This window comes from Pecten maximus, chromosome 5 (assembly GCF_902652985.1).
Source record: "Pecten maximus chromosome 5, xPecMax1.1, whole genome shotgun sequence".
Classification (NCBI taxonomy): domain Eukaryota; kingdom Metazoa; phylum Mollusca; class Bivalvia; order Pectinida; family Pectinidae; genus Pecten; species Pecten maximus.
The window spans coordinates 19886191-19910990 of NC_047019.1; the positions used below are offsets into that span (position 1 = coordinate 19886191).

The 24800-nt window shown below is 34.9% G+C and overlaps 2 protein-coding genes across 8 annotated transcripts in view; both read right to left on the bottom strand.

The window, feature by feature from the left end:
* LOC117327448 overlaps positions 1 to 24800 on the bottom strand; it is a 58522-nt gene that overhangs the window by 17915 nt on the left and 15807 nt on the right. For 4 of the 7 annotated variants that reach the window (XM_033884422.1, XM_033884423.1, XM_033884424.1 and 1 more), the window contains exons 2-16: positions 23566 to 23677; positions 22414 to 22514; positions 21853 to 21899; positions 21513 to 21554; positions 20807 to 20893; positions 19140 to 19223; positions 18125 to 18232; positions 17752 to 17847; positions 16139 to 16216; positions 13817 to 13898; positions 11637 to 11788; positions 5012 to 5087; positions 2884 to 3336; positions 2411 to 2653; positions 342 to 535 (exon numbers count right to left, since the gene is read on the bottom strand). In XM_033884422.1, coding sequence (XP_033740313.1) covers positions 342 to 535; positions 2411 to 2653; positions 2884 to 3336; positions 5012 to 5087; positions 11637 to 11788; positions 13817 to 13898; positions 16139 to 16216; positions 17752 to 17847; positions 18125 to 18232; positions 19140 to 19223; positions 20807 to 20893; positions 21513 to 21554; positions 21853 to 21899; positions 22414 to 22483 — 1812 coding nt within the window. In that variant the 5' untranslated portion in view covers positions 22484 to 22514; positions 23566 to 23677. The remainder of the gene's footprint in view (positions 1 to 341; positions 536 to 2410; positions 2654 to 2883; positions 3337 to 5011; positions 5088 to 11636; positions 11789 to 13816; positions 13899 to 16138; positions 16217 to 17751; positions 17848 to 18124; positions 18233 to 19139; positions 19224 to 20806; positions 20894 to 21512; positions 21555 to 21852; positions 21900 to 22413; positions 22515 to 23565; positions 23678 to 24800) is intronic. The other 3 variants (XM_033884425.1, XM_033884426.1, XM_033884427.1) reach the window with 3 other exon arrangements.
* On the bottom strand, positions 5109 to 11630 carry LOC117327449 (uncharacterized protein K02A2.6-like). Its single transcript, XM_033884428.1, has one exon. It carries the CDS (start codon positions 9677 to 9679, stop codon positions 5984 to 5986), a length of 3696 nt encoding a protein of 1231 aa, XP_033740319.1. The 5' UTR covers positions 9680 to 11630; the 3' UTR covers positions 5109 to 5983.

Here is a 24800-nt window from a genome sequence, read left to right on the forward strand (position 1 = left end):
ACAGAAAAAATACCGAAAATGGAAGGTCCACAATAGCAAAAGGCACGACTAGGGCACTAGTCTGATACATACAGAAAGTTTCAAGGAGCTGCGTTGAACGGTTATGGAGTTATAGCCCGGAAAAGAATCTCGGACAGACACACGCATTTTCCGGGAGATAAAAATTGTGAATGTCCACAGCATCAATAATGGAATAATAAATGTTTTTGTTGCATTAATGCAAGAAGAAATAGTTCCATACATCACCATTAGCTTCGCAATGAAGGGGTGATCAGTTGAGAGAAGGTAAGGATCTTTTGTGAGAAGTTCCGCATTAAATACATATTGCACATTTATCTTACCTCTTTGAACTCTTGCTCGACATTCACTCTTCTATTCACTCTGCTGAGATAAGCACATCCTGGGCTTCTTCTATTCACTCTGCTGAGATAAGCACATCCTGGGCTTCTTTTAACATGTTCTTTCCATGGATTGTCAGTGATTTCCTCAAAGCCAATTTCAACGCCACAACAGAAGCATAAGACATCAGACTCTCCTGAAATAAGAATTCCTAAAATTACTAATATTTTACATAGTATACATAGGTATGTTACAATGTTTCTTGTTGAACATCTATCTGCCAATAAAGACATGTGTATCTCATTCTTAATAAACATTAAATGACAAATAATGGGACATGTGACACAATTTAAAAAAACGACGCTACATCCTCCCCAGAGGTACTTCAGAGAAACTCTCTTTGCTTTGATGATCATATATTAATCACTCTTATTAGCCAAAAAGGTAGTAAAAGAGTGTTAACTTGGTAGTCTTACTGTGAGAAAAGCCAGAGTGCCACTGTAAAACCCATGTTGTTGGTTTTAGATGAGCCCAAATCATTTAAGGTCCAATCAGATTGAATTGGGTGAAAGGCGAGTGTGTTACCACTGCATTTGAATTGCAATTTATGGATAATTTTGAATTTTTGCAGGAAAACATTTTTCAAAGGGCCATATCTACATCATTTTTGATGATTTGACCAAGAAACGCTACACACACCTTCATAAGAGCAAGTTTTTTTAAATGTGATCTAAATAATTTTAAAAGAATTTAGAATTTTTCGATTTTTTCATCAATTGACACCTGTGACCTTGCATGAAGGTTAAGGTCAATGATAAACATAACAGTTGTAGTCAGTCACACATGCTCTGTGTGTCAAACAACCAGCCTCCATGTGTATAGCTAAAAGAGCAGAAATCTTTTATGTGCAGTGTCTGGTGATTTTCGAAATTCGGCAGGATTTTCTTTTTTCAAAGTGTCATATCTGCTTCATTTTTTATTATTTGACCTTGACACATCGCACAAACCTTCATAAGAGCAGGTTCTTTAAAATGTGACCTAAATAAAGAATTTTGAAAGAATTTTGAAATTAATACTAATTTGGTTATCAATATTAGTATAGAGGGGCATTATGTGATACAGTAATGTAATAAGTATAATTGATTAACACATAAAATATGAAAAGAATCGGAGTGTTTACATGTATAATAGGACCAGCTTAGATCTGTTAACTTGGTCGACTACCTTAGAGACAGAGTATAGATGATGTTTCTCTGACCCCAAGTTAACAGATCTAAGCTGGTCCTACATGTAAACAGACCAATTCTGCTGACACTTACAAATCTACTGGTGCATACTATCTTAAACTTTTAACTATATTACATCAAACTATTACATGATCTTATAGGGAAATAACTGGCCAGCTGACTCTATACACACACGAAGGTCACATAAGTAGATCAATACTAATGTACAAGGGCCACTTTGGCCAGGTAAACACATTGGTCAAGTGAGTCAATACATCAATCAATTTTACTTATCACATTACTATATCACATAATATAGATGAATGGTGGGGTTTAGTAAATGAAATGTCTTGAAACATGTATAGATGAATGAAGATGTATAGAATTTTCGATTTTTTCATCATTTGACCCTTGTGACCTTGAATGAAGGTCAAGGTCAATAAGTTAATCATTTTTAGCCACCCAAACATGCTATTAATGTGCCAAACATCAAGTTTTCACATTTGTTTCAGTGGATCGTGTTCTTTCATATGAGATGAAAAAAAAAAACCTGGTATATCCTTAAATGACCTTGGCTGTTAATAGGACGTTAAACAAAATAAACAAAACCAAAACCAAACCAAACCCCCTCCCCAGTGGGTGGGAATGTGACCCAGGGGACATGAAATTAACAATTTTGATAAAACACCTTAAGAATCTTCCATCCAGGAAGAGTATACCATTCTGTCGTATCTAAGGACCTAAGGAATATCTGATTTTGACTGAATATCATTTGAACAAAATGCAAATTTTGATGACATCCCATGATAACACATACTGAAGTAAAATTACACTACGGTACATACCTGTATTGAAAAAACCAGCACAAGCTAGCAATTCCAAATCAATACCTTCCTGTATTACAAAAAGGAAAGTTTCCAAGCGCTTGTGTAAATCTGCAAAGGATTCATATCGTTCATTTGTGTATGAGTTTTCATTTTCAAAACCTTGAAGATTCTGGTCACTTTCCTCCAGCATTGATTTGCTAGGTAGTAGCTTCTCCACATCTGGGTATTCTTCATCCCATGTGCATTCCTCATAACCTGAAACTACAATCAAACAACCTGCTTCTTTAAACATATTACAAACATATTAATTTATTAAGATATTTTGAATATTGGCACCCTATTTAATAATTTGTATCTTCAAAGGGTTATTCAAAAAAAAAAAAAGATATACTGGTAAAAATCCTGTATAAGATAGTCTGTGATCTTTCTATAATTTCTGCTGACAAACAAATCTATCTCCTGGAAAAAATGGCTAAGCTTGGTTATCATACCTCCAGTGTCATTTTCATCAATGTCATTTTCATCCCTATTTTCATCGACACTGTTTTCAGTATCATTTCTATCCATATTGTTTCCTTTGTCATCTTCATCCATAATGTTTGTTTTGCCGTTTTCATCAACAATGTTTTCCTTGCCATTTTCATCAACAATGTTTTCTTTGTCATTTTCATCACTTTTGTTTTCCTTGTCATTTTCATCACTATTGTTTTCATTGTCATTTCCATCAGCATCATTTTCATCGTCATTGTCACCAAAACTGTCTTCATTGTTATTTTCAATAACATTGTTTTCATCGTCATTTTCATACATGCTGTTTTCAAAACATGACTGTTTTTGTTCTTTGCATTTTGTACTTTCCAAATTCAAATATAAACTCAGAAAATCTCTCTCTCTAGGAAAATCTATCTTTACCATCTTTGCAGGCATAACTTCATCATCAAGTGCTGAAAATGAAACAAAAGATGTTACGTACAATTAGTAGTGTAAAAGGATTATAAAACCTTTCCTGTTAGAATGGGCATCAAAATCAAGAAATAAATATTTACTTTTTCAGCACTAAAATAACAACTGAATGTTTACACCAGAATGTTGACTTGCATTTAGTTGAGTATAGAACAAAACTTTTGTAAGGATCTTGGTACCAACCATCCAATGACCTTTATTGGATATATTTAAGATAGATCTATTCTCCAGTTTTCATTTTAATCATTTGAATACCAGAAAAACTTAACATTCAACCCGAGAACAATCCATCAAGAACTCTCTAAGAAATAGTGAAAACAAACTTTAACTGACATAATTCAAAATAGCAGTCTGTTGGCAATCTTATTTTCTAATCAGTACATCTGTAGGCCAAGTCAAAACATACATGTAAAATTTGTGAAAAATCACAGAACTCTCGAGAAATAGGGAAAACTGACTTCAAATGCCAAAATTGAAAAAGCCACTTTTTGGTCATTTGGTTTTCAGACAGGTGAAAAAATTGAAATTGCATAACTAAGTACCAAGGAAAACCTATAGGTAACAAGAGGCCCATGGGCCTTGACGGTCACCTTGGTTTATCATTCAGTTAATTTAATTGGCCCATTTTGGCCCTACCCATCAGTCGAAGGGGTCAGTCTGGGCCAACATATGCATACCATCATACTGTCATCTCATGCTAATAATGTTAACCAAGTTGGAATGAACTCCAATAGAAATCCAATAAATAATAGTCAAAAATGTGATTTCCTTTATATAAATCATAGTAAAGTTTACCCCCTCCCCAGGGTCAAATGTGAGACCCCAGGGTCATGAAATTCACAACTTTAGTGAAGCAACTTAAGACCCTTCCATCAATGAAGAGTGTTTGATCCCACCATATGTGAGAGTAAAGAAGATTTTTGAAGTTTAAGTCAATTTGACACTCTCATGCCCCTGGGGGGTGTGGACCATATAATTCACAATTTTGATTGACCTTTAGCCATAAAAGCTTTCTGCCAAATTTCACTGAATTTTGTTCAGCAGTTTTGGAGAAGAAGTCGAAAATGTAAATTGTTTATGACAGACTGATGACACACAGCGACAGACAAAAGACTTTGTCTTCGTCTCAGGTGACCTACACATTTAGAAAGATTAATGAACAACTTTCTGAGAAAGAGTGATAACAAACTTCAACTGTCAAAACTCAAAATGGCCACCTGTCAGCTTCATAGCAGCCTTAAAAGGGAATATGCAAACTAGGCACCAAGGTGAAACTACCCATGAAGTATGAGAACTATCATCATTAAATCTACCAATGTACTTTTTAGTGACAGAATGAACGGAAATCAAAACACTACACACTACAAATCAATCTTGTCCGTTTGTCCAGATGGAGGCCAGAAAGTCGCCGGGTACCAGACAAAGAAAGATTTGAATTTCCTACCATTTGACATAATGAATATACGATCTGAAAATAGAATCGTTTGTCCAAACACAAGCTTCTGATGTACACATTGAAAGTATTTTATGAGGAAGCAATATGTAGATGTTTGGGGTTTTTTTACTGTTAAGATAAATAGGCTTCATATCATAACTGCTTGCATTGTAACTGACAATCCATTCAAATCAACAATTTATTGCAAAAAACATAATTACCATTTTCTGAGAGAAACTCTCTCACGTGCTTCCAGAAATGATAGCATGTCTCCATCCTCCAGAGCTGGAATATTGACTACAAATAAACAATGTGCTCTAATAACACGAAAATGCATGTGAATATATATATCTGTTGCTGCGTAAAAAATCTATAAGAGAACAGATTGAAAAAACTTGAAACAAGAGTATCAAACCACAGGCATCTTGTTGTGATTGTTGTTCGCTTGACAGATAACCCAACTCGCCATTGATAGAGAAACTTTGGAAGTGAACTTTATTACCTTACTGATGAAGAGCTACAAAGTACAGCGTGACTAATAACGCACTCTCTGAAATCAGATACGGACTAGATATCCGGAATAGCTATCATTGATAAACATTTAATGGCAAATACATAACATATCCTCCTGTCTAGCTCTGACATACCATGACTATAAAATGAAATGTTATTAATGACTAGATTTCTTTTCAAAATACACAATTAGCAGTCTATTGTGAAACAGTCTCTATCTATATGTAGATAATATAACACTTATCATTACTGATGATATGGTTAAAACAATATCAAAGGAAATAAACTTGATAAGGAACCGATGGGGTTCCGTGGTTCATACAGGGATTATTATGCACTACCACACGTATGACCACAACTAAAATTTAACAGTCTTTGTACTTTGACGGAGCACTCATCCGATTGGGTCTCACAGGGTACCTCGGCTCCGGGCTGGAATTGTGAATGGTGACTGGTGGTGATTCAGGTATACTGCTCTCAGATATGGGTGGTGTAGAATCAGAATCACCACATGTGGTAACTGGAGTCACAGGTGGATCTTGAGACTTGTTTAGAGGTTTTGACACTCTAGGCACAGATGGATAAACTGTTGGTGTGTTAACTGGAATCTGCGCGTGTGCATCTCTAATCTGATCAACATGTCTTCGCCAAAATATTTCTGGGAATACTTCCACACGATATTATACTGGTCCTGTTCTCTGTGTGATCTTTCCGGATACCCACTTGTTAGTTCCTCCCCGACAATAATCACGAATCTTCACAGACTGTCCTAATTCAAATTCCCTCGTCGAAGATTTACGTTTTTCCATCATCTTTCCTTGTTGATGAGCAACTCGTTCCTGGACGTTTGGACGTATGAGGTCTAACCTTGAAGGTAACTGTCTTCCAAGAAACAACTTAGCAGGACTTTCATTGGTAGTAGGATGTGGAGAGTTCCTGTACGCCAATAGGAAATTAGCTAGTTTCTTGGTAAGTGAGCCATGATCTTTCTTGCTTGCCTTCATCGCTGACTTAAATGACTGAACAAATCGTTCCGCCAACCCATTCGTACGGGGATGGTAAGGAGCTGATGTGATGTGTCGGATTCCGTTAGCCTTTACAAAGTTCTTGAAAGTTTCGAAGGTGAATTGAGGTCCATTGTCGCTGACAATCTCGGTTGGTATTCCGTTACAAGAAAATACTGTTCTGAGTATGTCAATGGTTTTCTCCGACTTCGTCGTCCTCATCTTCACCACCTCGGGCCACTTTGAATATGCATCCACAATGATGAGATACATAGCATCTAGAAATGGACCCGCGAAATCAATATGTATACGATGCCAGGGTTTAGTAGGCCAATTCCAAGGATGGAGTGGAGCCACATGTGGTGCTCCCTTTACACTCTGGCATCCTGTGCATGACTTGCACATCTGTTCAATGTCACAGTCTATGTTTGGCCACCAAGCATAGCTTCTAGCTACTGCTTTCATCCGTACAACTCCAATATGACCATTGTGTATCTCATTTAACACATGAGCTTGTAATTTTGGTGGTATGATCACCCTCATTCCCCACAGAAGGCATCCTTGATGTTCTGTGATCTCATTTTTCCTCACAAAATATGGTTTCAAAGTATCATCAGACAACTCCTCTTGCCAACCACTCATCACTGTCTGTAGTACAATAGCAAGTACAGGATCACGAGTTGTCTCCCTTCTAACCTGAGACTGGGTCACTGGTAGTTGTTCTAACTGGTGAATATGTATAGCATTCACAGTTTTGTCCTCCTCATTGTCACTGTGTTTAACATCTAGGGGTAATCTTGATAAGCTGTCTGCATTACCGTGTTTGTGAGTAGATTTATACTCAATGTCATATGTCAAACCTGACAAAGACAACGCGTATCTCTGCATTCTAGCTGCCGTGGTTCCTGGAATTCCCTTCTCTGGACTAAATATAGACACCAGGGGTTTATGGTCTGTAATCAATGTGAATTTACGACCGAAAACATAGTTATAAAAATGTTTTACTCCCCAAATTAGACCAAGAGCTTCCTTGTCGATTTGAGAGTAATTCTTTTCTGCAGCACTCAAAGTTCTTGAAGCATACGCGATAGGACGTTCCCCTCCATTTTCAGTTTCATGTGATAACACAGCACCAAGTCCTACGGGTGAGGTGTCGCAGGCCAACCTAAGTGGTTTCTTAGGATCATAGTGAGTGAGTACTTCCTGTGAAGTTACTAGTCGCTTGACCTTGTCAAATGCCTCCTTACATTTGTGATTCCACTCCCATGTTTTACCCTTGTCTAGGAGACGGTGTAGGGGATGTAGAACTGTTGACAAGTTAGGAAGGAATCTCCCATAATAGTTGACCAAGCCCAGAAACGCTCTCAGCTGTGAGACGTCCATTGGTTCTGGTGCCTCTAGTACTGCCTTGACCTTATTTTCTGACTTATGCAGGCCCTCAGCATCAATGTTGTGTCCACAAAATGATACTTGGTCTTTGAAAAACTCGCATTTGTCTTTGCGTAACCGTAGACCGTATTTATCTAGGCAATCCATGACTGCCTCTAGATTTTGTAAATGTTCCTCGTCACTTCTTCCAGTGATCAACATGTCGTCGATAATACATCGAACCCCTTTTAATCCCTGTAGGACTGTGTCCATAGCACGTTGCCAAACTGCGGGAGCCGATGCTACTCCATATACAAGGCGATTGAACTGATACAATCCCTTTTCAGTGTTTATGGTGAGTAAGTCTCTAGAGCTTTCATCCACCTCCATCTGGAGATATGCATGTTGTAAATCCAGCTTACTATATTTCTGACCACCAGCTAATGATGCGAAAATGTCTGTCGCGCGTGGCAATGGATACTGGTCAACCTCTAACACCGGGTTCAAGGTCACCTTGAAGTCACCACACAACCTGACAGATCCATCTTTCTTGATAACAGGAACAATGGGCGTTCCCCAATCGCTGTAATTTACCTTGGTTAATACTCCCACTTTGACAAGTCGGTCGATTTCCTCCTCAACCTTGGGCTTAATAGAATATGGCACTGGTCTAGCTTTACAGAACTTGGGGTGGGCTCCTGGCTTCACATTCAACTTAGCTTTAATGTCCTTAAGAGTCCCCCAATCATCTTGGAAAAAAGACTTGTGTCTGTTCATTATTTCCTCGACCTGTTGCTGTACAGCTGTATTTGTACCGGTGTGTACTTTCACTATGCTGTGGATCCTGTGCCAATCCAATGTTATTTGTCGAAACCATTCTCGTCCGAACAATGGTCTTCCACCATTTTCGACTATATACAAGTCTAGTAATTTTGACTGACCGTTATACTCGACCTTAACCTTGGCAATACCCTTTGTGTTAAGTCGTTCTCCCGAGTATGTTTTCAAACAGACATCGGTTTGAGATAAGTGTTTCATCTTACCATTGAGTTTTTTCCTGTAAACTTCTTCTGTGACAATGGATACTCCAGAACCTGTGTCCAGTTCCATGTCCAACTCGTGCCCATTTAACCTTGGAGTCAACCAAATGGCATCTTGTTTACTGTTATTTGTAGAGTTTACACTAACAACTTCAATGTGAGCAATTTCTGAACTAGAATCAGAATCATACTGATGTTTAGTCTCTATACTATGCACTCTTCTGTCACCACCTTTCCCTCGACAGGCCTTTTTGATGTGTCCTCTTTTTCCACACTTGTAGCATGTCTCCCCTTTATACCTGCAGTCTTTCTGATCATGATTACCTGTACATCTGTAACATGTTTTTGTGTACTTGTTCTGTTGCATGCCTTGTATAGGAAAAGTCTTCAGTTTTAGTTTACCACCATTCTGTTTATGTATCTTGTTTACACTGATGCTCCCTCGCAGCTCAGTAGTGTCTCTAGCGGCTGTTTCCATGGCAACCGACAAATCTACCGCCTTATCATATGTCAAATCGACTTCAGACAAGAGTTTTCGTTGTATATGTTCATTTTTCAACCCACATACAAGTCGATCGCGAAGCGAATCTGACAAAGCTCCACCGAATTCACAATGTTCGGATAGTTTCCTTATAGCAGCTAAATATTCACGTATTGTCTCACCTTCACGCTGGTCTTGCTTGTGAAACCTGAATCTTTCTGCTATGACTAGTGGTTTGGGGCTAAAATGTTCTTTCAACAGGGCAACTAATCGGTCTAATCCCTCCTCAGAAGGTTTCTTTGGAGCCGTGAGTCCTCTAAGTAATGAATACGTGCTCCCCCCGATTAAACTCAAAAGAGCGGGAACTTTCTTCTCGTCCTTGATATCGTTACAAATGAAATATTGTTCCAATCTTTCACTGTACGAGTCCCAACTTTCCAGACTAGTATCAAATGTATCTAAACGACCTATTTTGCCCGCCATGACAATATCCTAAGGCAAAATATTGACTGATATTTCGATGTTGACCGTCTGGATTCCACGTGCTTCAAAACTGCGCCAAACCCAAGTACCACGTGGTTACAGAAGAAACAATTCGCCGTAACTTTTGCTGACTTTCCAAACTCAATTCAATTAATTTTACTGTTCATTAGTGTCACTACTAATTGTTGAACGTACTTGCAATAGGTTTTCACACTGACAAGTCATCCTCATCGCCATAATGTTGTGTTTGTTGTTCGCTTGACAGATAACCCAACTCGCCATTGATAGAGAAACTTTGGAAGTGAACTTCATTACCTTACTGATGAAGAGCTACAATGTACGGCGTGACTAATAACGCACTCTCTGAAATCAGATACGGACTAGATATCCGGAATAGCTATCATTGATAAACATTTAATGGCAAATACAAAAAAAAAAAATATAACACATCTGCTTCTGGTTAAATAGAAAAAAATATTAGCCCCTACTCTTACTATATCAACTTTCCTAAACTATATGCATAAGCTATATTTTGAACTATTACATGACTAAAATGACTATTGCACGGTCATGTGCCAACTTTTGAACACCAGTGAAGTTTCAGAATTTAGTCCTACCCTTTATTTTTGTAAAGTTGTAGTTGTAGAGATGAATAATGAGGAAGTCGTTGATTGTTGGTTCCTCTTGTTTATTGATCATGATGTAGGTATATGTTGTATCCATACTAAGATGGCAGGAGTGACATGGCTATGAGCAAAGTGGTAGTCTTTTATACTAATCTTAATGTGCATTGGCCGGACAGATAGATTTCCCCGACTTAATATGGTCATGGGGTTTGTGACCTAAAGTCAACATGTAAATACCACATTAATTAGAACTACACAAAGATAATTGAAAACAACCAGTATTACATGAACATGGTATAGATAACATCCAAGTTGTTTAGAGAACAAAGGTCTATCTATATCACTGGCAGATTAGCTAACATGTGTACATGTAGATATGATGATTTACAAGTTCTATGTATAATCATAAAAACTGGTACTGAACATATTACAGTACACAAGCGTCTAAGTCACTCAGATGTCAACATTGTCAGACGAAAGTCATGGCAACCACTAGGCCTACAGGAAAGTCAAGATTTCAGTAGTTCTAAGTGTGTTTTAATGATAATGTATTAAAACAAGTATATCATTGGTGTCTGTACCATAGTCCAGAATATTTGATCCTCGGTACTGGTAATCGACCGATGTTTTATTGCACTCTGCTTTCGGCCTCGTGTAATAGAACATCGGTCGATTACTAGTACCTTGTTTGAAATACTCAGGACTATTGCACAGACACCAATGATATTGTTGTGTATTATTAAATGATGATCAAAAAACTTTGAATGGTCTGTGTCATTTACTAGATTATTTAGGCAATAATGGCACATATTTTCTTCTTCAGAAAATCCCTTAAAAATTCTTTATCATATTTAATCCTTGAGGCCATGAAGGTATATCAAATTTATTTAGATGAAGAAATTTTATAATATGCAACCCCCTCCCCCACTTAGTATATTATATCTATACCCAGTATTGTACTTCTGGAACAAACCAAGTGTATTAAAAAAAAGCACAGTTAAGAGTGCAAGGGTCAGTTTTTGAATATAATTTTTCAAACATATATCGTGACGGACCTGCAAATGTTAATACAGGCCATGGGAGTCTTTGTCAAGACTCGTTTGAAAACAATATAAAATCACCAGGTCCGTTTTTTACTACATAAACGAACAAGACCGGTCCAACTGGACCAATCGTATGGACCAAAAAAAAGAAAATGGCCAAGGCCTTCCAATAGTGACTTGGCCGTGTGTCATGACTCTGTGACATGAGGTAAAGCTCAGAAAAAGAACAGGGAATATTTTGATGGTTTACTTGGTGTAGACCAATCAATTTCCAGATCAAGTACTCACTTTCCAAGATTTCTTTTTGTGAATATCTTTTCCACTTGTGTCAAGTTTGTAGCTTAGTAGTACAGAAATTTTGCTGAAAGTGGGATGGTAGTTGGGTGTCCATTTACTTGTTATGCCATTGAAGGATATGTGCTGCACATTTATTGTCAGTTCTGAAAAAGAACATTGCTCATGTTATAAATATATTCAAAATGTCAAAGGTGAGTTATTGTGAATACAGTGACAATAATAGTTCTGTCAAACTAAATAATAATCCACTTGAAACAATTTGTCTTTCATAGAACATCTCATACCATACAAATAAGAAAAAGATGATTATTATCACTATTAACTGCATAAAGAGAATTCTGATTCCATTTCGATCTAATACTGTATTGCTATAAAGAAAATATGTGGGGAAATGAAAGAAAGAGAAGCTGATAATAGGACTGAAATGAGACAGAAGAAAAGAATGAAAAGATAAGGACAAATATCAGTACAAGCATGTCTTGGAATGAAGTCAAAACAGAGCTAGATGTAGATACTAATTGAGAGTACAAATGTAAGTCACAGGATATAATTACTGAATAATTAAAACTTTAATAGAGGAAGAAGAATGTGTTATTAGCCTAATTCATGCTAGAATTTAGGCAATATCAACTTATTTCTTCCATTTTTTCAATTCATTTACAAAAAAATTGCACGACATTGGTCACTTACCAAAAGAAATACATTTTTGAACCACAAACTTTTCTTTTATTATATCAACTAGAGCTATAACATAATAAATACAATGATTAGTTCTGGTTCTGTAGATAAAAATGATTTATATAATCATTGGGTGCCATGTTGTTTCACACATATCTCGTTAAATAAGGTGGTCTGTCAGGGCTATGGTGAAAACGCGACGGTGAAATCACAAGACTAACTACACTTTCTCACCTTTACATGATCTTGCAGAAGGCATTGGTACATCAATAACTGAATATCAGAAATCTTTTTTGGGACATAAACACCTTCTTGTCTACTTGGGGGGGTAAATAGAATAACAACATTGTCTATTAAGCAAATAGATGTATATATACCTTAAGATAGTGTAACAGATGTGAATAAGTTTGAAAGAGATAACCAACACAATTTAACAGACATTCATCTGGAGTCTGTACATGATACAAATATAGGAGATGAAAAAATACATCAGCGATAATTAGGCCTATAAACACAATTTAATGTGGATGACAGCAGGAACACTGACCTTGGTTGTTCTCAAACACAAAAGAAAATGTTCTTATCACCCTACTAATAAGAATATGAGATCCAGAGAGACTTTGGTGTCCGCCATAAAGCGGTCTTTATTGGTTTTAGTAAGTTTATTCTTTCTCTATATATACACAAGTAGGGTCTAAAAGGACCTATATGTTAAGTTTGAGATATATATCCTTCCAACACTTCTCGAGGAGTGAGGATAAGAATCTTCAATTGTCAGAATCAATGATGGCAGCTGTCTGTCGGCCATTTTGTTTTCCTAAAAGTGTTCGCTGGTATTGATACAGTGGGTGCAAATTTATGCATTTTTGTGACATGCAGTGTATCGTTTGTCAGTGCTGTAGCATCTATAAATAAACTACATTTGTAATTTAATGTAGCTTTTACCCCATCCCAGGAGGGAGCACGAGATTCCAGGATCCTGATTTTGGTAAAGAACATTAAGGCCATTCCACATTTGAAGTGCATTTGATTCTACGAAATATGGGTCTTGAGAAAGTTTTTTTTTAATTTCAGTAAATTGACCCATTTTAGTTGACCCTGTCCATCTGCACCTGGGGGTCAGTAAGGCTAATATGGCTATACATCAAACTGCCATGCTGTTTACTGTTTATTTAAAGTTTTTCCAATGGCACTGCAACAAATGAGACTCAAAATAAAACTTCCCTCTATAAACTTTTGTAAATTTACCCCCTCCCAAGGAGGAAGCGTAAGACTCCAGGGTAATGAATTTTTAACTGTTTCGTGATTTATTTCTGATGCATGACAGGCAAAATGCAACTAGAATAGGTAACTTGAGATTTTGTCTCAGATGACCTAACAAAATTATATAAAATTTCCTGTCAAATTTATTGAAAACTACATGCCATACTTTAAAACAATTACTAAGTAACATGCTAGATTGGAATCTATGTCATGCTCTGATGAGTCATTACCTATGTCCTTCCATCGACCAAATACAGCTTCTTTTAAGTTGTGATTCAGTACACCCATCAAGGCACATGGTGTGACCACAGTCTACAAAACATATCATTAGTAACCATTATAAAAGAAGATGAAATTGAAATCAATAAACATGATTTTTTTTTGCTTACTTCACAGTTTTTTTCAAGTAACTCATATGATACAAAAAAGCAAAGACAACTTTCATACACATTAAGTCCTGCATACACAAACTGTATACCAGGGTTGTGTTGAAGCTTGAATACAATATAACAAGTAGCTGTATTAAAAAGATGGCAGCATAAACAGTATATTTAAACTCAAGAAAAAGAAATACATGTACATAATTCTATGCAGTCTATTTTTTTAACTATATTTTGAAAAAGCCTCAATCTATGAATGAAAACAGTTTGTTTAGGCCAAAACAAAAATATAGTTGGTTTGGGTTAACCCGCCCTACCCAGAAAAAATGTGCCTACTCAGAAAATTATTGTGAAAAATAAAATGGCTTTTTTTTGCTTTGCAAGTTTGGAAATATGTCTCGCAAACCCAAATAAGCTTGGTGTGTGTTTCTTTTGTTAAAGACCACAAAATAAATAATGATTTCCAAACAGTTTATATTCTGGTTTGTTTTTGTATTGAAGGTTGAAAATCTGTTTTCAGAACTGAATAAAAAAAAGTTCAGCACTACCTACCCATATGTAAAAACCCCTGGTCTGGTTACAACAAACCAAGATGTTTTTAAAGATGGCCTTACCACTCATGCTTGAGGTATACTTTACCATATTGTATATCGTTCACTATGTTTCTTTTAACACTTTCCAACAGGAGTTGATCACCTTTAACACGCTGTTTATATAGATATATTGTTTAACAAAGAGTATAATAAGGTTATGTATGCCATATTGTTTACCTGTCTTCCCAAACAGGATTTAAATACCTTATTTGACCTAATAAGGGCACAGGGCACAGGTAATTGACAGTGGGGGCGCCCTTATTAAGATTAGTTATTCTGAAGTTTTATGAAACAGACTATACCTTATAGCAGAATACCCAAGGCTGTGGAAACGGTAAAATATTCAGTCATAAATATATTCCAGATGAAGATATCTATTCATTATCATATATTAAGCTTTAACATCACTTGAATATTCCTGTAAACATGTAAACCATGCCAGCTGATCTTTAGACCAGAGAGCGTGTGTTCCACCTTATGTTCATATGGAACTCTTTTGTGTTCTGTTTATAGACACAGGTGATTTCCCAGATCATATCAGACATCGTTTTCTTTGACCTAATAATTGATTTACAATGTCTTTTACTAGCTTTCTGTTCTGAACAAAAGTTATTTATTAACAAGAATGAAGTCTTTTACTTTATCTTCAAATAAAGATGGTAAGTTATCACTTGTATGTGCGTTTAGTTTCGGATGCTCTTTGCACTGACATGTCATCTGTAGGAATAGACAAAATGTGGCAAAAACTTGTGTTCCAGTTACTTAATTTGCTGAAGAAACACATAAAGTAGCAAAACTTTTCACATGAATTGTTACTTTTGAACACCATTTTGACACTCAGTCAAAGATTAATTTCCTTGAAAAAAAAAGGTAGGGGCGCCCTTATTAGGTCAAATACGGTATATTGTGGGGTTTTTTCAAATATCGGATTTTCAAGTAATATCCACAACCTCTCAACATTTTCACAGTCATAAAATATATGCTGTTTCAATTACCTTATGTTTACAAACGGTACAAATAGGATCACCAAGTATATTCAGTTTTGATTTTAACATTGCATGCATGAGCTTGACATGAAAAACTGAGCTTAAAATGTTAAAAGAAGCAATTCATTAATACGCATAAGACTGATATATATTTAAAATTATATATACATGTATCTTTTTTTCCAAATAAGTCAAACCAGTTAAACTGTCCAAGGTAACGCTCTATGTTTCTGACTGCAGTATGTTATTGTTAGTTAAGACGTCATTCAGATAAGTCATTATTGCAATACATTCACACCTACAAAATAGTTGAGGGAACAGTTAATATTATAGTTTTTCAGCATAACCTTACAAGCCTGACGGTACATAAGTTCGTATTGGCTGCATGACCTACATAATGTAATGCCTCAGAGCTATAACAAAAGAGAGTCTCAAGAGATATATATAAAAAACAAATCAAGAAATAGCAAAATAGATAGTTAAAAATACTAATTATTCATACATTGCGGTCGATATCATTTACAAAAGTATTTAACTGAAACAATTGAAAATGATACACTCAGGATATGCACCATAAAAAAAAAATTATTTACATTGTTTTTATGATCAGGTCTTTCGAGCATATCTTTTGTTTTTTCCATATTGCTGCCTCTAACAGTGTAAACAACGCCCTACAAAAACAAATGAAATTAGCGACATTTTAGGTCAGTGACTTCAATAATCATACTGGAATTCAATTTCAGTTGAAAACAAAGATCACTCTTCTCCTATATACACTAGTAGGTCAAGCCTTTCCACACATTTTAATTTTGCTATATAATCTTAACATTTGAACATTTTGTCAAAGAATTTAGCTGGATTTGTTAATGGACTGATTTTAGCGAAAGATTGTATGCTGAAAGAGTTTTTATCTACATTTCATTTTATAATATTTTCATTATTTACCATTGTCATTTATTTCAGAAATTAAAATCTGTTTTACGATATGAATTTTTGTAACACCATTTTGATGATAATTTGGTAAGTTGATGAATAATGTTGGTGCCACGGGAAATTTGGTTTTGTTGTTACTTTTAATATCTACCTATATAGGAGGTATTATGCATAAAAAACTTTACATGAAGAATGTCTAGCTATTTCTTTTCCATCACATAAAATTTCAATAAAAAACAGCCATGTATGAAAGCAGGGCAAGTGATTAAAAAAAGTTAAAATGCAAAGAAATTATAGCAAAAAAAAAAGTTAAAATGCAAAGAAATTATAGCAGAAATAGGTTGTGAGGAAGACTTTTGATCGGAAACTGTACAACATCAGATGATTGAATTGAGATGACAATGGTCATTGCAGTCACGTTCAATTTCCCTCAGCAGATACTGAGCATTGTATTTCCATTTAATATAAATATCAAACTATTTCATATAAATTACAAAATTTTGTAATAAACTGCATATCACCAAAACTAATAGAACATATATGAATCAGAATATCAAACTGACTAAATACATTAGATTTCTTTTTAGATACAAATATATATCTCAAGGTTTTGAATATGCATCACATGTTTTCTCATTATATATCACAAGTTGAACAGTATAAACCCCCATAAATTATCTATATATTGAAAGGGAAAAGAAACCTAATCACATTATGGAAAACAAAAAGATTACATGTTATAGAATGTATTAATGGTTTAATAAGTTAAAAGAAGGTGAGCCACTCTGTGGTCTATTAAAATTTCATCCACTTACATTTAGCAAATTCCATACGACGTAGTGGTACATATACCCAATCACTCAATAATTCTACTTTTATATTCTATAACTCATCGTAAACCAGGCAATTTCTTATTGCAGTTTTTTCCTTTTAGTATATGAATCACAAGATTTTAAATATAAATTGTAATTTGTTCAATTCAAATCACCAGATTTTGAAAATAAGTCCCATATCTAACTTTTAAATCATCTGACATGCCGTATTGAAACGTTTGACAGGTTCACAGCAAATTTTTTTTTTAATCTTAGAGCCGTTCCACATATCCATGTCATATCAAAATTATTAGGGTATGGAATGCATTTTCAAATGTTAACAAACTAAATATTTGTGTAATTATGTAGCGGAAAACATTAAATTAATAAATAGCCAGATTTGGCAAAGACCATGTCGGTATATCGAATACAATGTAAGATTTATCTCCCGAGGAACTTACTTCTTTTAAATCAGCTCCATAGTCAAGCAGCTCTTTCATTACATGTATATCCATACAGATACGTCCTTTCATTACAGCGATACCCAAAACAAAACCCTGTAAGAAACGTTTAAGAAATTATTGATTGGCACATAATAAGTTTTTATTTTGTACACACGAGCGTTAGCACAATATATATTCTTTATATACAGCAGATATCACATAATAGAGCAATAGTTTACATGACATGTATTTTCAATTGAATTTGCATTTTATTTCTAAATTGACACATATATGCAATGATCACTGTCAGGTGTGATAAATATTATTATTATTATCATTGCTGAATGTTGAATTAATAACATATCCTGTTTGATATATTGGGAAAACGCACCTTGTAAACAAATAACTTGATGAAGTGATTGGGATCTGCTCCCCGTTTTAATAAAAGAGATATCATCTTTAAGTTACCACCAATGACAGCCCATTCAAAGGCATCACCCTGGAAAAAACAGTTGATAGAAGACAAATAAAACAAAAATTTAATTAATGTAGGTAAAACAAAAATAGCAAGAGGCTCAGGGGCCTTTATTGTCACCCAAGTTCTAATGTGTACACTGACTGATGATGTTTTGCTTTTAAACCAACATTAAACATGTCTCAGCCCTGTGAGCTTGAAAGAAGGTCAAGGTCATTTATTAGAACAAACCTGGTAGCCCTTTATTCCAGCATGCTAATGGTCCAATATCATGACCCTAGGTCTGAACCTCTTGGATATTGAGAAGAAGTTATTCAAAGATATTAACACATTTGACCCCTGTGACCTTGAAAGTAGATTAAGGTCATTGATTTGAACAATTTTGTAGCCTTTCATCTATGCATGCTATTGACCAAATATGACCCTGGGCCTCTAAGCTATTGAAGCTATAAGTCAAAAATGTTAATTGTTTATGACGCATGACGGAGGACACTTAAGACTTTGATGATATCATAAAAAGATACACAGGAAGTAGCTTCATATCTATTTATATCAGCTAGGTAAAAATTTAAGCATGTTGCACATATATTCATAATTTCAATCAAAATATGTACATACATATATCACTACATCAATAAATTGTACCATTAGGTTTGGGTTGGTTAAGTATTGTTTAACATCCTATCAACAGCCGAGGTCAATTAAGTCACTGAAGGATGGTTATCATTAGCATTGTGATAAAGGGAATAATACATTTTGCACAGAAAATGAAAGTGACAAATTTCAAACGACATCCTTTTTTTTATTCATTTCTTTTCAAAGCACATAATTAACACCCCCCCTCCCGCAGCATCCTTTATACAAAGATATCAATGTTGTAGTATATAAATACCATAATTTCTTTTCTATTTTAGTTACATGTACAGCTTACAAGTTTAATGTCTGCTCTATGATCCAGCAATATCTTCACAACATCTACGTGTCCCTTGCATACAGCACACTTCAGCAATGTATCCTTTCAAAAATATGCAAATGTACACATTTGAAAACTTATTAGATAGTTTTATATGTTATTGAATATATGTAATAACAGAACAACTGGTAGTTCAACTAATATAAAAACACTTAATGGCTAAAGATTTCAGGTCATTTGATAATCAATTCCTTTCATTGTCTTTTTATATTTCATTTTATTTCTGAACAATTTAAGTAAAAGTAAGAGTCATCACAAAGTTAATGCAAGCTGAGTCATCACAAAGTTAATGCAAGCTGAGTAAACAGACAGATTTTGTGAAAAAGAATTTTATTTATTTTTTCTTAATTATATCAGAGAAAATATATCTTCAGATTAATTCATGATATAAATATACAGCACTATCTCCTAAAAATAAAAAAACAACTAGAACTGTCGTCCAGAGGGCCAACTCATACCCCCTTGTTACCATGGAAACCAAAAATTCTGTTGAGAAATATTATGCATGCACATTTACACATGGTCCCTATCACTCCTGTGTAGTTTGACTTGAAGCAGTTCACAGGTTTATGAGGATTTGACTCGACAAAATTATTTTATATAATTATTTTAGAGGAGTAATGACATCAAATCTAAACCTTTTATATTGACAAAATTATTTGTAGATAATAGGTATTGTTAACCTAAGGGATCTTCGCGCCCAGTATTGAATGATCTATATCAGTCAAATGAAAGACTGAACTTTTCTCTTCTTTTTCCTTTTTTCACTCTAAGACTTCTTCAAAAACATTTAATACCTTGATATAGTACAATATAGCTGGAGCAACCTGCAATAGTCAAAATCCGAGACGGCCGCCTGTCAGTATTTTTCCCCAAAATGCAATATGCACAACTTCAGACCAAGGGGAACTTACATATGAAATTTGAGAAAGATCCCTTTAAAATTTTTTGAGAAATAGTGATAACAAACTCCAATTATCAAAATCCAAGATGGCCACCTGTCGGCCATGCTGTTTTCCTATTGGTCCCAAAATGCAATATGCACAACTAGCAACCAAAGGGAACTTACATATGAAATTTGAGAAAGATCCCTTCAGTACTTTATGAGGAATAGTGATAATAGGAAATGTTTAAGGAGGGGCGGAGGGACTGACTGACAGACAGACGGCTGGACAGACAGACCACGGATGCAGGGCAATTTGAATAACCCACCATCTGATGATGGTAGGCTAAAAACGCTGTTTTGAAAGAATCTGGAGATCAAATTTTGCTGAAAACACCACAAAAAGCATAGTTTGGCCAAATGTGTTTTGTGCTTTGAACCCACTTCCTTTGTAGAGATGAAGTGGTGAATCAGTACAGCCACCTTGCCATTATATTTGGCTATGGAACACGAGGTTTAATGAGCAAAATTAAGCTGATCTCATTAACCAGACAATAACAGACTCAAAAACCTTGATGAAGAATTTTGAACATAGAAAAAAAACTCTGATGCAACAGATAATTAAATCACACTTGACAAAATTCAGAAAACAAATTATAATGTTCCCCCGCTGTCCACATGAGGTCTTAAACATTACTTAATGGACCTGTCACTCAGGGACATCACTTTCTAATCAACTTACTTTGACTACAGTACCAAACTCGAGCAAATACTCCAAGAGAATTATATCTGGGGTATCCTGTTTCACAATAAATTCAACTTCAGCCTCCTAGAAAACAAGAAAACATACTTCTTAGCCCATGCAGAAATATTTATTGAACTTTATTAAAGTATGAAAATTAAGATAATTGGTCCCTGAAATCTTTCAGACAATAAAAACGTTTTTATTAATACAGTACAGTACATGTATATGTATATCAAAACAAAATGACAATATCAAAGATGAAAATACATGTAATTTATTCCATGCACTGGCTTTGTAGAAACTTTTGTGTTGTACTTGTTATTTACATATACATTGACCATGTTAGTTTACTCTATAAGTAAATACATACTGAATTACTGTTTCACAATTAATGGTGTTGTATTCAGTATAACCAGTATTAGTATTTCAAATAGACCACAATAGTCATATGTATTCACAATTACTTTATTTTCATCTTAAATCTAAAACTTTCAACACATTCAAATCACTGTTAATTACTGACTGACTGAACAACATTACATAACATAATAAGATTTAATAATGGACAGTTTATATGCCGAGAAATGAGAAATACATATTTTATAATAGTTAATGTCATTTCAAAAAATATCTTAAATTAATATTGTTGCTTAGTTTTATTTAAACAGTGTATTTTTACTCTAAAAATTGTGATTTTACTTACACGATCATGAGGAGTTTTAAGTTCATCAGCATGTCTCAGCATCTGCAGAAAAAATTAATTCTTTTTGTAAAAGAGACACAGGTATGATCTGATTATTTAAAAAATAACAAGAAATTAATTTCAATATCTTAATCCAACAACAATATCAAAACTTGGCCTGAAAATATCCATGTAACAAATTATCAGTAAAATGAAATGGCCTGATTAGCAGATTTAAACTTAAACTCTTCCTGTTTATGATCATGTAACAGACAGATGAACTGACAAACAGACAGTGAGGACAAACGTGTTATGTATCTGCCCAAACACCTTTTGAAATTAGAATTTTTCCAGCACTTACCTGCAGTCTTCTTTGATCCATGGGGAACTGTTCGACTATAGCAGTATCTTTTGATCAGAAACAAATATACTTACAATGCAATATGTTCTGCATTTATTCTTTCAATTTTGATGACTTTGATGATTTATACATGTACATGTATATGATAACATCTAGCTAGAATAACAAACATTCCATCTTAAAATCAGAAAAATGCAAATGTGATTTACTGTAGAAGGAACATGGTTTCTACAATTACAGACCAGTGAAAGATTCCACGTATATGAAATTGAAGAAATAATCCTCATTTAATTTCTGAAAATTTTGGATAATATATTTCAACCAAGACGGTTGTATTTTTCTGCTATTTTCTTATTTTCACATGGCTTACTAACTTTAGTTTGTTGGTTGGTGGTTATTGTTAAAATGAAGATGAACTAAAGACAACTTGAACTGGCATTCATTCTATGATGATGAACATGTTTGACAATAGATATATAAATGTACTCGGCCTTTTTTTTTCACTTTGATTAATTTTCTGTGGAAACAAACTGTAAAACAAGAAATAATGAAGTACTGTACCGTTTTTGATCATGTGTTCACCTTTACATCTGTCAAGCTCACTTGCCCAACATCCGTTATGGGGAGCCATAATGGATCTTGCTGTTCTGACAGTACGCTTTCTGAAGAAAAAAAATGTTTGTCAACAAGAGAATGAGCACAACTAGGGACAAAGGGAAACTTACATTTGAAGCTACTAGTGACAAGAGAAACTACCTACATATGACATATAAGTGCTATCTAAGAAGAACTTTTTGTGAATTAAGAAATCTTAATACAAAAAAACTTAAGCTATCAGCCATTTTTTTTCAGGATCAAACTTAAATTGAGCTAGAACACAGAGGTCAGCAAAGGCCTCATCATGTGGCAAGGGAGCAAAATATACATCTTATGAACCCCCCTCCATATCTGTTGGGTTAACAGAAATTGAAATACCTGTATAAAACACTCTTTTTAAATTTGTTTCATTTTAATTCAGAACACATCTCCCACTAAGAACCATGGTCATCTTCAGAGATCCACTTTCTCCTTGACCTTTTTAACCAAATGTTGTTTCCTTTTGACCTAGTGACCCTGATTTTTGGACAGTACAGATTCCTTGTTTAAATCCAATCAACTTTGCCTCATAAGTTTTAACAAAATGTCCATTAATGAAAAGATACAAAACCGAACATTGACCTCTGACTGAGTGACCTTGATATTTGGCAAGAGGAATCCCTGTTTAAATTCCAACTAACTTTCTATCACAATCTCATAACAAAATATTAATCAGTGATAACATAAAAAATGTGACTTGGCCTCTGACCTAGTGACCTTGACCTCTTCACAATAACCTTAACATTTGGTTATCATCTTTGAATCATTATGTCCGACAAAATATTCATTAAATGACCTTGAAGGAATTATCCATAAGTTTTTTTCTGTGTAATTACGATAATTGAATCTACAATAAATTTCAATAAAATACTATGAATGTTGCTTATTACAGTGTCATAGATAATGTTAAATAAAGAGATGCATAAATTATAGCAGGTCTTTCAGATAGTGTATAATATGTTAAAATAAATCAACACCAGTTACAGACAAAAAATCCAAACTGAATTATGGTAAAAGGGATTTAGATCATCATTAATAAGTCAAACAACAATAGATATATCATATTTCATTGATTACCTTTTATTTGATCAGTGATCTAGGCTAAGCCATTTTCAAATTTGCAGTGTTTCCCTTTTCTCATCTTAATATAGTTTTCTCTTCAGATAATAATAACAGCAGTTTTCTTATCCTGAAATGATAAAAACATGTATGCCTTATAAAATATTTTGCAGTCCACACTTAGGGGCATATTTAGTCTTTATATATAAGTATTTCTGGCTATTTTTTTAATACAAGACTAGACATGCCCCTGTCGGTGGGCCTATAGTCAGTTACTCCATAGGGATTGATACTGGCTAATTTTATCATATTACACAAGACATGCATGCCCCTGTCGGTGGGCCATTAGTCAGTTACTCCATAGGGATTGATACTGGCTAATTTTATCATATTACACAAGACATGCCCCTGTCGGTGGGCCTTATATAGTCAGATATGCCATAGGGATCGATACTGGCTAATTTTATCATATTACACAAGACATGCCCCTGTCGGTGGGCATTATATAGTCAGATATGCCATAGGGATCGATACTGGCTAATTTTATCATATTACACAAGACATGTCCCTGTAGGTGGGCCTATAGTCAGATATGGACATTGGACAGATGATTTTCGATGATGGTTGTTGTCAAGGTAGTGTAGGCAGGGTATGAATAATAGCTGTTCCATTGGATCCCTTGGCCTTCCTGTGCTTCAGTCCACTTAAATACATGTATTTATTATGTTCCGAAACAGATGGAGAATACATTACACTATGTGGTCCCTTGCCAAAGTCTTCATTAACTTACACTGAAGCTTGTGTCTTTTGTAACTTTAACAAGAGATCCCAGAGGGATCTTGGCGCCCACCATTGAATGATCTTTATAAGTTCCATGTCAGATTGATCTTTTCTCTACTTTTCCCTTCCTCTAAGTCTTACTAATCTGTGTAAATTCAGAAACAGCCCTCTAGTACTTTTCAAACAAGGGGAACCTATATATAAAATCTAAGATTTAGCGATAATGGCTGTCTGTCAGCCATGTTGTTTTCGGATTCGTCCCAAAATGCAACACCAGGGACCAAGGGGAACCTACCTACATATGAAATTTGAGTACCTTCTGTAAAATAGCGATAACAAACTTCAATTGTCAAAATACAAGATGGCTGCCTGTCGGCTATGTTGTTTTCTGACTGGTCTCAAAATCCAATATGCATAACTAGGCACAGAGGGCAACCTACAAATGAAATTTCAGAAAGATCCTTTCAGCAATT

Bases quoted from the DNA above. Each gene is read 5' to 3' on its own strand.
- LOC117327449 (XM_033884428.1), bottom strand. From the start codon at position 9,679: ATGGCGGGCAAAATAGGTCGTTTAGATACATTTGATACTAGTCTGGAA.